At 41.2% G+C, this 14654-nt stretch overlaps 3 protein-coding genes across 3 annotated transcripts; all 3 read left to right on the forward strand.

The window, feature by feature from the left end:
* Positions 1–1029: 1029 nt before the first annotated feature.
* On the forward strand, positions 1030–2487 carry LOC106398127. Its single transcript, XM_048757520.1, has one exon. The coding sequence runs from the start codon at positions 1030–1032 to the stop codon at positions 2485–2487; it is 1458 nt and encodes a 485-aa protein (XP_048613477.1).
* On the forward strand, positions 2488–3876 carry LOC106413085. The gene has a single exon (XM_013853918.2). The coding sequence runs from the start codon at positions 2488–2490 to the stop codon at positions 3874–3876; it is 1389 nt and encodes a 462-aa protein (XP_013709372.2).
* A 3586-nt stretch (positions 3877–7462) lies between these two features.
* Positions 7463–8835, forward strand: LOC111205615 (spliceosome-associated protein CWC27 homolog). The gene is made up of 2 exons (XM_022701720.1): positions 7463–8058; positions 8172–8835. Exons 1-2 carry the CDS (start codon positions 7463–7465, stop codon positions 8833–8835), a joined length of 1260 nt encoding a protein of 419 aa, XP_022557441.1.
* Positions 8836–14654: the final 5819 nt, after the last annotated feature.

Genomic DNA, 14654 nt, shown 5'->3' on the forward strand with positions numbered 1-14654 from the left:
TTTGATTTTACAGTTTTGGCGGGAAAACTCGATTTTACGATTTTCTCAGGAAAATCTCATTTTTGCCATTTTGGCGGAAAATCTCGATTTTACTTTTCTGGCGGAAAATCTCATTTTTACGGTTTAGGCGGAAATTTTTATTTTGCCAGAAAAACTCAAATTTACGGTTTTAACGGGATAACTCAATGTTACGATTTTGGAGAAAAATCTCGTTTTACGGTTTTAGTGGAAAATCTTGTTTTGGCATGAAAACTCAATTTTATGGTTTTGGACGGAAAAGCGAGAAATCTTATTTTTTGTGGTTTTGGCAGAAAATCTCATTTTGACGGAAAAACTCGATTTTACCATTTTAGCGAGAAAATTCAATTTTATGGTTTTGGCAAGAAAACTTGGTTTTGTGGTTTTAACGGAAAATTTCACAGTTGAGGTTTGGTGAAAAAACTCGTTTTGGTGGAAAACTCTATTTGGCGGAAAAAAAACGATTTGGCAAAAAAACTCGATTTGGTAGAAAGACTCTTTTTCACTTTTGACGAAATACCTTGTTTTTAATGATTTTGGCGAAAAAATCAATTGTACACTTTTGTAAGGAAAACTCATTTTTGAAGTATTAACTCTAACAGTGTTCAACAAAAAAAAAGTATTAACTCTAACCAAATCATTGTTGTTTAAAAAAAAACAAAAAAAATATTTATCTAATAGTGTTCAACTCTATCAAAACTCCTTACGTTTTAAACCTAGTCCTAAATTGGCCTTGGGAACTAAATACAAGCGTCCCTAGAATGGGCATTCGTTTTCTCTCTCAAGCTGAAATAAGATAGTGGAGTGTGGGGCCCGAAAAAAGCAAGGAAAACACGGTTTCTTTCATCATTTCAACCACTTTGTGGTTCTTTTCAGCTTATTTCAAACGGAGGAAAGGAAAAGATCTAGTGTTCTTAACTTCTGAGATTGGGTTCAGTGTTCTTTTTGGTTTCTAACCGGTAAAATCTTTGGGATTAAGAGAGCTTGACAGTGTGAGACCCGTCTGTAGCTATGTCGGCTGCAATGGATAGAGCTTTGATGGCTCTGTCTTTGGAGGAAGAAGATAAACCGTTCGACATGCCGGATCTGCCGGGGTTTTGTTCGAATGAGAAGAATAAGCTAAGTTTGGTGGGTAGAATGTTAAATCCAGAGTGTCAGAAGATGTCTACTCTGATCTGGAGAATGCCCGGAAAGTGGTCAAAGGAAGGCAAATGTCGAGGAGTGGCTCTGTCTCAGGAGCGGTTTCAGTTCTTCTTCGACCATGAACATGACCTGCTCGATGTTTTGGAGAAGGGGGTCCATACGTTTAATGAGTGGGCTTTGGCGATTGAGAGGTGGGTGGAAGAGCCACCGGATGATTATCTGCAGTTTATTTCTTTGTGGGTTCGTATAAGCAACATCCCGATAAACTATTACACAAAGGAAGCTATTATGGCGCTTGGTGACTTGGTTGGAGAAGTGAAGGAGTTTATCTTCGACCCCACAAAGCCTCAGACACAACCTTACCAGAGGGTTCTAGTTAAGTTCAATGTGGCGAACTCATTGAAGATGTCTAGAGTCATAAACATCAAAGGAGCTAAACCGGTGACCATCCACTACAACTATGAAAAGATCCAGAAGAGGTGTTTCACCTGCTTCAGGCTTAACCATGAGCAAAGTAGATGTCCTTTGGTTGTGAAGAGAAGAAAAGATGAAGCTTTTGCGAGGCGTCAAGCGATCTCTAAGGAGTTGGAACTAAAAAAGGTTGTATTACATGAAGACGATCCTCTCTATGGGATTCTCACTGAAGATCAGGTGGGGACTGGTGCGGTGACAGGGAAGCCGAAAATTGTGAAAGAAGTTCTGGATGAGATGAGACAGTACTTGATGCTGGCAACAGATGAGGATCGGATTATTAGGGAAGAAAGAGTGAGAAGCTCGGTAGCAGCGGTGGAGCAAGACCCTATGCTGCAGCGTACTGTTCTAAGACTCGAGGCTCCTCCTGTTATTTCTCAAGATTTTAATAAAGGAAAAGGAGTGGTTTACAGCTATGAGGAGCTTCAGAAACCGAAAGAGGGCAAGTTGCAGTCAGAGAAATTTATGGCATCTGCAATCAGAGCTGGTTCAGCAGGGCAGTGGAACGCTGGGAATATGGATAGGACGTTAAGTGATGAGGTGTACGTTGGCTATAATTTTATGGCCACTACTGAAGGTTCAACGGTATTTAGCACTGGTTCCTTAGAACCTTGTGCTTCGGCCGGGACCAAGAAGAAAGTGTACCAGCGAAGACGGCCCCCAAAATCAAGGAGAAAGCCTAGACCTTTGTTGTTGGCTGATAAGACGGAGGGGGTGATGTGGGACAAAGCAGCAGATAAGAGTGTTGTGGGGAGCAAAAAGAGAAAGGCGGAGACTGAAGTTGGGGAACTTCTAGTTTCGGCGAAGTCTAAAACCCCAAAGGTGATCCCAAGGGAGGGATCGCCCAACGCTTAAATGAGCATTTTCAGCTGGAATTGCCAGGGCTTGGGGCGTACTCAAGACCTGACAATCCAGAGACTCCGGGAGATTCGGCGTACGTATTTTCCGGAGATCATGTTCTTGATGGAGACTAAGAAGTGTAGGGATATTTTGGTGGATTTACAGCAGTGGTTAGGTTATGATAGGGTGTTTACGGTGGAGCCTAGAGGCTTGAGTGGTGGCTTGGCAGTATTTTGGAAAAATGAGATCAAGTTGGACTTCAAATTTGCGGATAAGAATCTCATTGACATGCAGGTTCAGTTTGGAGAAGTCACTTTTTATCTTTCTTGTATATATGGAGAACCCAGTTCTGAAGGGAAGAATATAGTATGGGAGAGAATCTCAAGGATTGGAGTCAATAGAAGAGAAAAGTGGTGTATGCTTGGGGATTTTAACGAGATCCTCAATAATGATGAAAAGATTGGAGGACCTATGAGATCAGAAGAATCGTTCAAACCTTTTGGGGATATGTTGTCTGCATGTGGAATGGAAGAGCTGGAGTCATCGGGGATCAGGTTTACTTGGGCTGGTCAAAGGTGGAAAAAGTGGATTCAGAGTTGCTTGGACAGAGCTTTTGGTAACAGGGAGTGGCTGAGAGTATTCCCGGGATCTAATCAGAAATTTTTGGCCAAACGTGGGTCTGATCACAGACCTGTCTTGTTAATGTTGCAAGCGTCACAGTCAAAAAACAGGGGTCAGTTCAGGTATGACAAAAAATTCTTGTTCCAGCCGGGGGTTAAGGAAAAAATCATTGAAGCCTGGAGGGGAACAGAGGGGGGATCTGATAATTGTTGTGTGGCAAAACGATTGCGTGATTGTAGAGGTGCTTTGAGTGTGTGGAAGAAAGAGAAGGACTTCAATGCCAAAGACAGGATTCATATTTTGGAAGATCGATTGGAGTGGTTCCAATCAAGAAATTACCCCTGTTGGCATGCTATCAGAGTGATTAAGAAGGAGCTGGGTAGAGCCTATAAGGAAGAAGAGCTCTTTTGGCAGCAGAAGAGTATGGAAAAATGGCTGAAGTATGGGGATCGCAACTCTAATTTCTTCCATGAAACGGTTAAAGCGAACAGAGAGAAGAGGAAGCTCATCAAATTGAAGGATGGCAGCGGGTTGGAGCATTGGTCTGAAGAATCTAAGGCTCTGGTGGCTTTGGATTATTTTAAGGAGCTCTTCAAATCTTCTGACCCCCCTAGCTACCAACCTGTGATTCAGAGTATGAGACCAAGAGTGACAGATTCGATGAATCAGAGGTTATTGGCTGCTGTTACAGATAAAGAGATCAGAGATGCAGTTTTTGGCATAAAATCTTCGAGTGCTCCTGGCCCAGATGGGATGTCGGGCCTCTTCTTTCAACAATATTGAAGAGAAATTGGCCCCAAAGTGTCCTTTGAAGTGAAGAGATTTTTTGAAAGAAGAAGGATGCCAGTGGATTGGAACTTCACCTTTATCTGCCTCATACCAAAAGTACAAGATCCGGAGACGATGACTGACTTACGGCCGATCAGTCTCTGTTCGGTCTTGTATAAAATCATCTCTAAGATTATGGTGAAACGGTTGAAGCCCATTCTTCCTGAGCTTATCTCGGTCAATCAATCAGCCTTTGTGGCAGAGAGACTGATCACTGATAACATTGGCATTGCGCATGAAGTGGTACATGGCCTTAGAGTCAATCCGATGCTCATGTACGACGGTATGGTGGTGAAGACCGATATGTCAAAAGCGTATGATAGAGTCAAGTGGAGTTATCTGAGGAGTTTGTTGGACGCTCTTGGGTTTGATGCGAGATGGATCTCTCTGGTCATGGAGTGTGTTTCGTCAGTTTCTTATGCAGTGCTTATGAACGACCAGCCTTTTGGTTTGATCAAGCCTCAACGGGGTTTGCGCCAGGGTGATCCGCTATCCCCAAATTTGTTTGTTCTTTGCACTGAGGGACTTACCCATTTGATGAATTATGTGGAAAGTGCTTCTCTCCTCTCAGGCGTAAAATTTGCAGAATCAGGGCCCTCAGTGAATCATCTCTTGTTTGCAGATGATAGTTTGTTCATGTGTAAGGCGACTCAAAATCAGGCTGTGGCTCTTTATGAGGTGTTGAAGGTGTATGAAAGAGCAACAGGACAAACTATCAATTTGCAGAAATCGGCAATCTCTTTTGGAGATCAGGTGGATTCCATGTCTAAACTGGCGATTCGAGGGATTCTTGGCATTGATAATGAAGGAGGATCTAGCAAGTACTTAGGTCTGCCGGAATGCTTCAGTGGATCAAAAATTGAACTCCTGGATTATCTTCGAGGGAGGGTTAATGGCAGGTTGAATGCATGGTACCTAAGGAAGCTATCACAAGGGGGGAAAGAAATTTTATTGAAAACTTCTGCCTCTGCTCAGCCTGTCTTTGCGATGTCAGTTTTCAAGCTTCCGAAAACGCTTTGTGCAAATATTTCAAGTGTGATGGCGAATTTTTGGTGGGGATCAGATGCGCATATTAGGAAAATCCATTGGATTTCTTGGGATAAACTTTGTCTGCCAAAGGAGAGTGGAGGAATGGGTTTCAGAGATTTGGAGGCATTTAATCAAGCTCTCTTGGCAAAGCAGGCGTGGAAAGTACTCTCTGAACCTATTGCTTGCTGGCTCAGATGCTTAAGAGCAGATATTTCCCTCGCACAGGTTTTTTGGAAGCCAAATTGGGTGATAGACCGTCCTTTGCTTGGAGAAGTCTGCTCTTTGGAAGGGACCTCCTCGACAAGGGCCTACGAAAAAGGGTGGGTGATGGAAACTCTATCTTTGTTTGGACTGATAAATGGCTGGAAGATGAAGAGGATGGTTTTGGCCTTCGTGCTCCGTGGATTAAAAATTGCACTTTCAATGTTAATCTGAGAGCTAGGGAGCTGATTGATTTTCAGAGTAGAAGATGGAACCTTCAAGCTCTGGAGGAGGTCTTCGTGCCTTCCGACATTCAGATCCTGATCAAGAACCAACCGGTGGTTTCTAAGGAAGATTTTTGGTTTTGGAAATTCAATAAATCTGGAGCTTACTCGGTCAAATCTGGTTACTGGTTGGCGGTTTGGGACAAATCCAAAGAGTTACGAAGAGTTATGGAGGCTCTGCCTTCGATCAATGCACTTAAAGCCAACACTTGGAAGGTTCAGACGGCTCCTAAGATTAAGACCTTCATTTGGAAGGCTCTTTCACAAGCTCTGCCCGTTGCTGTTTGCTTAATAGAAAGAGGTATGAAATGTGATGACAGATGTCAGTTGTGTGGCTTTGAGGGTGAATCAGTGAACCATGTGCTGTTTAGTTGCCATATTGCTCGAATATGTTGGGCTCTCTCCAACATCCCGTGCCCTTGTGGGGGATTTAGTGTATCGTCGATCTATGAGAACATTTCATACTTGTTGAGAATCAAACCTGTTAGAAGGTATGGAGCGGTCTCTGTTCGAAGCTGGCCGTGGCTTCTTTGGTTTTTGTGGAAGAAGAGGAACTCCCTTATTTTCGAAGGAAAAACTTTTGAAGCTGAGGAAATTGTTGTGAAAGCTAAACATGAAGCTGAGGTTTGGTTCTTAGCGCAACAAGTGCAGAGTGGAATGGAACTAGAAGAGGACAAGGTAGTTTCTGAAACGGTTCCATGTACGTTGCAGAATGTTCCGGTTGGTTGGGTTCAGTGTGAGTGTGCGATGGATTGGGCAAGCCGAGGTGAGAGCATGGGAGCTTCATGGATTGTAAAAGATGAGAAAGGTAAAGTCTTGGAGCATAGTAGGCGTGCATTTGTGGAGGTGGGATCTTTGCCTGAGGCTAAATTGTAACTGTGGTTATGGGTTCTGGAAAGTATGAGAAGTTTGAAGAAAAAGAAGGTTAGGTTTGTCTCATCTTTTGGGGACCTGATAGAAGCAATTGAAAAACCTTCTTTCTGGTCTGCGTTGCAGTTTGAGGTGGGAGAGATCAAGAGAGAGCTGCGGGTTTTTGAAGCGTGGGAACTAAGGATTGGGTCTTGGAATACAATCAGATGTGCATCCTTCATTGCTCAGAGTGTGAGGAACTTAGGTCTCACTCAGTCTTATGTAGCTGCTGGTCATCCAAGATGGTTGGATCATATCTATGCGAATGTCAGAAGTGCATCTGGTGGTAACTAATTATTTCGCTGATTTCTTGGTATCCGCCTTTGTAGGCTTGGATGTGTAGTTGGATGAGTTTTTCTAATTATTTTCTTTTTGGGTACTGGTTGTGAAGTAAGCTGTGTTGCTTGGCTGTGTTGTTGTGTTGAACCAAGTTAGTATATATATGATTTCAATTTGGAAAAAAAAAAAAAAAAAAAATTGGGCTTGGGAATAATGCATCAGAGCATCTCCAATGTAAAACTTCATTTTTTTTTTCTTAAAAATAGAGTAAAATAGAGATGTTTTACTCGAACTAAGATTCGATGAGCTTTTCCGATGAGAATCGGGGAAATCAAGTGGCTATTATGAGGCGGGGATGGAAGGATCCAGTCAAGGACAGAGGATTTGGAAAGTTACAAAGAGAATTGAAGGGCGGGGAGGATTGGGCATTCTCGGATCTTGATTCGGATCTGGAAAACAAGGGATGCTTTTGTTTACGGAAACTTGTGGTACTAAAGGGTTGTGAGGATCTATTTGTTTATGGGAAGAATAAGGTCTTAGGGATGCAATCTCTTCAGCAAATAATCAGACAAGGTATAATCTCTTCAAAACTTGATCTGATATCGGATCTGCTTATTGTGATGAGACAAGTTATTACTTGCTTGCGATTTGGTATTAAAAGTTGGATTCACGGGGTATTGTGAGTTTGGAAAGATCTAAAGGGATTTCTAAGGATACTTGGTAGTAGAGGATCTTGCGAAATCATTTTGGTATCCATCATAGTGGCTAGTTGGAAATTAAAGATTGTAATAGGAATCTTGGTCTTTACAGTTTTGATACGACTGATTATTGCTCTAGGAATGGTTGGAGCCAAAAACTATCCCTCTGATATCATTTTCTTGGTCCGTGTTTTGGGAGTTCCGTTACAGTTCTGGACGGCTCCGTTGTTTGAGAGTATAGGGAATGATCTGGGTGAAGTTATGGAGGTCGATTTGGATACTGGTAGGATAAGGGTGAGGATTGACGGATTTCAGAACTTATGTTTTGAAACTACGGTGGATCTCCGAGGTGGGGAGTTCTACGAAGGTGAAGAACTAACTGTATCACTAAGATATGAGAAGCTCTTTGGGTATTGCAGAACCTGCTTCAGCCTGTGCCACGACATTCACAAGTGTCCATTGGGTAAAGGAAGTGTAGAAGAAAAGAGTGAGAACCGAGAGACCCATACAGGACGACTTGAGGAACGTAGCTCCAGCTACAAAGGCGTGGTGATTCATGGGAGTGTGGACACCAAAGAGAAGGAGATGGAGAGAAGAGGGTATCATGGAAAGGGGAAAGAAAAGATGTACGAGGAGCCGGATTCAAAATGGGTTAAGGTGGGAGACAGAGATAACAGGAGATCATCTGATGGTCGTGGCAAACACAGAGGATCAGAGGGGGGGGGTCAAGCAAATTTGTAGCGAGAAGCTCGTTTAAGGAGGACCGCACGCGAACTTTGCACCGTGGAGTACAGAGAGAAAGGAGCCCCAGAGAACATGTTTATTCAAGAGGTTGTCTGCTTGAGCGCAGGCAGGAAACAAACTCAGAGGCAAGGTCTACAGGTTCTGAAGAAGGTGAGCTCCAGATGTCACACCATGAGCCTATCAATGAGCTTCCTTTGGAGATAGGGGAATCTACGGAGGCAACTAAAGAGGGTAAGGAAATTGAAAAGATAGAGAACGATTTAGATTTGATGAACGAGGTCCTAGGAGAGGAGGATGGTTTACTAGGAGAGAATGATTTACTAGATGAGAATGAGATGGACATTGACGAGCAGGAAGCTCGAGCCTTTTGGGATGATATTACTGAAGACGTTGCAAACGCTGAGGCTGAAAATGAAGACGTTGGGGAAGATTTCCAAGAGCTAACTGATGAAGAGTTGGAGAAGGAGGCAGAAGACAAGGAAGATGCAGGGGAACAGGTTGCTGTGGATGAGTCTGAGACACAGATTGGACGTAAGGAGGAGGGGAAAAATGATGGGAAGAGGAAGAAGGAGAAGAAACCGGGGGCAAAGAAGCAGTTATTCAAACAGGGAATTGCAGCAGGTGGTACCAAGAAAAGACTGGTTCAGTCGCTCCTGTCTCCCCGCAAGAGAGGTGTGGCCAAGACTGCGTCCCGTCAAGGTGGAGAGGAAGTGAAGCAGGTGGAGGAGAGGGGCCCTTCAAACCCCAATCCAAGCAATACCAAACCTTAATGTTTTATGGATCAAGTTCAAGAGGAGAAGAAACTCTGGGGGTGTTTGTTTACTTATGGTTTTTTAATAAGCTCTATGAGCAGTGTTAGTTGTTTTTCTATGGGTTTTTATTTTGCTTTGGTTCAATCTCTTTATTTGTATGAGTCACGATCTGCGTTTGTGTGGGTCACTGAGAATAAAAGGTTCTTTCTTTACTTGGTCGGCTCCTTGTGGTTTGATGAGTTCTCAAGAAGGATAGAACGGCATCACGTGTTGACTTCGGGACAAACACAAGATCATGTATGGTTTATGGAGGATAATGGTTTATTTAAGGAATTATCTCAGGCTAGAAGGCAAGGCTGTTTTTTTGTGGTCGTCAGATTGGTGTTAATGGTTTCTTTAGACCAGATAAAAGAATATTTTTGGTTTTATCAAGTAATACTGGTTGCAGAGAAGAGGGTGAGGACCATATTCAATGAAATAGATATGAAACAATGTTTACAGGACACTATTTTTGGTTCGGTGATATCGTTTCATGATAATCATACAAGGAATATGGTTCCAACACTTTTTGTCTTAGAACAGATTAATTTAACGGACGTGAGAAAACGTTATGCGTACGTCTCATTACAACATCAAAGTCAACATAGGGCATTTGTGGCTAGCGTTAGAGGTTTGTCCAAGGACATGGGAATCTCATATATCTTAATTTTAAGATGTAGTCACTTTGCTTTGGCGTGTAGCAGCGGGTTTGATTGGGGTTCTTGGATTCAGTTTTCTCCTCGGAGTGAAAACCACCAGTATAGAGAGGTTTCTATTTATTCAGGGTCTCATTATACCCGCGGAAATCGCTCGTCTGAGCAAATCAAAGCTATTTTTTTACGAGGATCTTAAGTTGGAATTGCAGAGGTATGGGCAGTCATTGGACGATCAGTTATCTCAGAGAAATTTGGCATAATCATAGACCAAATTTTTTATTTTTATCGGAAACAAAACAAGAATTTAATTTTGTGCAAGGATTTCAAGCGCATTTCGGATTTGATAATTTGGTGACAGTGGACCCAATTGGCACAAGTGGAGGTCTAGCCTTATATTTTAACAATGATTATCAGGTTAAGGTTCTATATTCAAATAACCGCATGATTGATATTGAGGCGATGATCCTGGGGAAACACGTTTTTCTAACTTTTGTTTATGGAGACCCGGTTCCAAAATTGCGAGAACAAGTATGGGAGAGACTAATGAGATATTGCCTAGCTTGGTCGGAACCGTGGTTCGTTATTGGGGATCTCAATGAGATTAATGGTAATCATGAGAAAGAAGGTGGCTCATTAAGACCTGCAGGATCTTTTGTGCCTTTTAATAACATGATCCGAAATTGTGGTCTTTTGGAATTCCCAGCCAAAGGGAATCAAATGTCATGGCGAGGGAAAAGAAAAAACGGAGTAATTCGATGCCGACTAGACCGAGCATTAGCAAATGAAGTCTGGCATACTTTATTCCCATGCTCCTTTACGGAATATTTAGGAATGGTAGGATCGGACCACATACCAGTAGTGGCTTTCCTTGAGGATAAGATGCCTAAGCGATGGGGTCAATTCCGTTTTGATAAACGATGGATTGGCCAAGATGGTTTATTGGAGTCCATTGATAGGGGTTGGAAATATCCAGGAGAAAGAGGAACCAGGGACTTCGTTGCAAAAGTTAGTAATTGTCGACATGAGATTTCTAGGTGGAGAAAGAATAATCCACCTTATGGAAAAGAGAAAATAAGTGAACTTCAGCAAGCTTTAGAAGAAGTCCAATCGGATAACAATAGAACCCAGGAGGAAATAGTGGAAGTATCCAGGAAACTGCAAGAAGCTTACAAAGATGAAGATGACTATTGGCAGCAGAAAAGCAGGAATTTATGGCACATAGGAGGAGATTGTAATACTAAATTCTATCATGCCTTGACGAAACAACGGTGTACTCGCAATAGGATTGTAGGTCTACATGATGAAGGGGGAAATTGGATTACTGAAGATAAAAGTATTGAGAAGGTAGCAGTTGACTATTTCGATGATTTATTATGTACTACTTCACCCACAGAATTTGAAGGTTTTTTGGAGGAGATTACACAATGCATAACACAGCAGATGAATCAGAGGCTGATTAGACCAGCAACAGAGGAGGAAATCTATCAAGCTTTATTTATGATGCATCCGGAGAAAGCTCCTGGACCGGATGGAATGACAACACTTTTCTACCAGCATTCGTGGCCTATCATCAAACATGATTTGCTGGATTTGGTAAATAATTTTTTAACTACTGGGACGTTGGATCCAAGGTTAAATGTTACAAATATATGTTTGATTCCAAAGACGGAGAGGCCTAGAAGAATGACGGAGCTGAGACCGATAAGTCTTTGCAATGTAGGTTACAAAATTATTTCTAAGGTTTTATGTCAAAGGTTGAAGACTTGTCTTCCAATCTTGATTTCGGAGACTCAGTCGGCTTTCATGGCAGGGAGATTAATATCGGATAATATTCTTATCGCTCAGGAAATGTTTCATGGTTTAAGGACTAACAAGTCATGTCAGAATAAGTTCATGGCTATAAAAACAGATATGAGCAAGGCTTATGATAGAAAGGAATGGAGTTTTATTCAAGCTTTACTCCTTAAGATGGGATTTGACCCCATGTGGACCCAACTAATGATGGAATGCATATCTTCGGTTCAATACCGGGTTCTTTTGAATGGTCACCAGCGAGGGCACATTACTCCACAGAGAGGATTGCGCCAGGGGGATCCTCTTTCTCCATATTTATTTATCATGTACACAGAAGCTTTAATAGCATATATTAAAAAGGCTGAAAGGGAAAAACAACTCACAGGAATGAAGGTTGCAAGGGCTTGCCAGGCGGTATCTCACTTGTTATTTGCGGATAATAGTCTATTTTTTTGTAAGGCCCAAAAGGAGGAATGCCAGACCATACTCAGGATTCTGAAAGAGTATAAGGCGGTGTCGGGGCAATTGATAAACTTCCAAAAATCTTCGATCCAATTTGGGCATAGCATTGAGGAAACTAATCGACAAGAGCTAAGAGATATTTTATGGATCCAAAATATAGGAGGTATGAGAACATATTTGGGGTTACAAGAGAGCTTGGGTGGCTCGAAAACACAAGTTTTTGGGTTTGTTCAGGATCGTTTGAGAAACAGAGTAAATGGGTGGACTTTCAAATTCTTTACGAAAGGAGGCAAGGAGGTGATCATCAAGACAGTGGTCACAGCTATACCTAATCATCTTATGTCATGCTACCGTCTCCCTAAGACAGTAGTGAAGAAACTAACAAGTTCGACTGCACAATTCTGGTGGAGCTCGGGAGGAAACACAAGAGGGCTTCATTGGAAATCATGGGATAAGGTATGTCATTCTAAAGAAGAGGGAGGATTGGGTTTCAAGGATCTCACGGATTTTAGCACAGCCATGTTGGGAAAACAATTGTGGCGTCTGATTGAGAAGCCTCATACTTTATTTTCACGAGTGTTCAAAGGCCGGTATTTCCGGAATGCATCACCTCTGGAACCGATCCGTTCGTATTCGCCGTCTTATGGATGGCGCAGTATCGTATCTGCTAGATCTCTGGTTAGCAAATGACTAATAAAAAGGGTGAGATCAGGATCATCTATCTCAGTATGAAACGATCTTTGGCTCCCAACCACACGCCCGAGACCAGCAAACAACAATCAACTTACTAGTAACCTTAACCTGGACCTTACTGTGGATTATTTTATCGATCCTACTTCACGGACGTGGAATACTCAAGCAATCCGATCCATGGTTGGCGCACAAGATGCGAAGATTATAGAGAGTATACCATTGAGTCGGACTCATATGGTTGACAGAGATGGATGGCATTTCACTAATAATGGCAGGTATACAGTGAAATCTGGTTACCAGGTAGAGCGGGTTTACCCGGATGGGGAGGAATCACTACCGTTACATGGTCCAAATGTCACACCTCTTAAGACTTTTTCCTGGAAAATCAGATGCCCACCAAAGATAAAACACTTTTTGTGGCAGATAGTTTCGGGTTGTATTTTGATAATGAAAAATTTGAGGATTAGAGGGATACAAAGGGATACACAATGTGCAAGATGTGGAGCTGCCAAAGAATCAATAAATCATGTGTTTTTTGAATGTCCACAGGCAGTCCAAGTATGGGCTCTATCAAGGATTCCCTCAAATCCAGAAAACTTTCCTACTCAGTCGTTCTACACAAACATGGATTATTTGTACCGGCACTACAAAAAAGTAGAGTTATTGTGACGAATATTTAAGACCGAAATTATTCGTCACATGATTGTGACGTTATAGATGCCATATTGTAACGAAAATTTTGTGTCACAAATGTGTAGCAGTTTCGTTATAATAGTGTGACGGAATAAAACGTAGTAAAAGTTTGTTTCAACTTGATACAAAATTGTGACGGAAATAACTGCGGTAACAATTGTGACTGTATGTCTGTATTGTGACCATTGTTAGTTGCAAATTAGTTATGAAACTGTGACATAATACATAGTATCAATTTACGACTATAAAGGTGACTAATTATGAGTCACTAATTAGTAATAATAATAACTGTGACTGTATTTTTTTTTTTAAACTGGTTTTAACTGTGACTGTATTTTTGACAACATTTTTCGTTTATTACTAACGTATCGATGTAACAAATTTACATTACTATTTGACTGTTTTATGCTATCATAAATTGTAACATAATAGCTACAACAATATGTCATAGTTAAGATACAACCACATTACATTTAAAAAATAATAATAATGGGTTATTAGAAATTAGGTTAACGTTCATTACGAAGATCATTAGTTAAAAGGAGAACTAGTGCTAATGATTTATGCTTTTATCAGATATACTTGTTATTTTTTATGTAAGCTACTTTTATTTTATAAATTTTGATAATGAAATCCTATATTCGGGCTGTTATTGCTGTTTTTTATTTTTAAAGATATCCCCTTGTTTGAGTTGGAAGAAGAAACGAAATCATAAATTCAATAAGATGGATGATCTAAGCTTAACAACGAACTTTAAAAAAAATAAAGAACTGACTATATGGCTCATTTTGATCCCTAATGATGAACTTCCATCATATATCTCAATCTTATTTGGTTCTCAAATTAAGTATTTAATCCTTTCGTGAATTTACCAAAAAAAAGATTAAAATATAGGATTCTCGGTTGTACTTTGGGCCAGCGAAGCCCATTTTCCTTTTCTATTCTTTTTCTGCCAAAAAGCTGTGTATATAAATATGTAAGCATCTTCCTCAACCTAGAACCCAATATCTAGCCGTCAATGATTGAGAGCATGCGAGGTACCGTTCTCGTCCTTTCTTTTTCTCTTCCCCTTCATATATTTTTCTAGTTATCTCCTATCCCTTCTTCTTCTCATGATTTCGTTGGTCTCATACCTAAGGGAGAGATTTGTTATCTTTATTAACAGTTACCACTGAGCAACGTTCCCGAAAAGAAGATTTAGTGTGCCACTAACCTAGAGGAGCGGAGATATATGGTGAACCCTAGACATTTCTTGCACATGAAGCAACCAAGATCCCTTTCTGATCCAATCTGCCTTCGCGGACATGCGACCCGCTGTCTCTTCTGATATGCTCTGCTCGTCTCAATCCATTCGCCACATTTGGTTGAACGCTTCTCTATTTACTTTGTAGTTTATCTTCAGATTGTTAATCTTGTTATTATATTGTTTTACAATTTATATGTTTCATCTAATTAAACCCAGAAAAGCAACAATGTATAACAACAGTGTAATAAACAATG

This window comes from Brassica napus, chromosome C5 (assembly GCF_020379485.1).
Source record: "Brassica napus cultivar Da-Ae chromosome C5, Da-Ae, whole genome shotgun sequence".
NCBI classification, from domain to species: Eukaryota; Viridiplantae; Streptophyta; class Magnoliopsida; order Brassicales; family Brassicaceae; genus Brassica; species Brassica napus.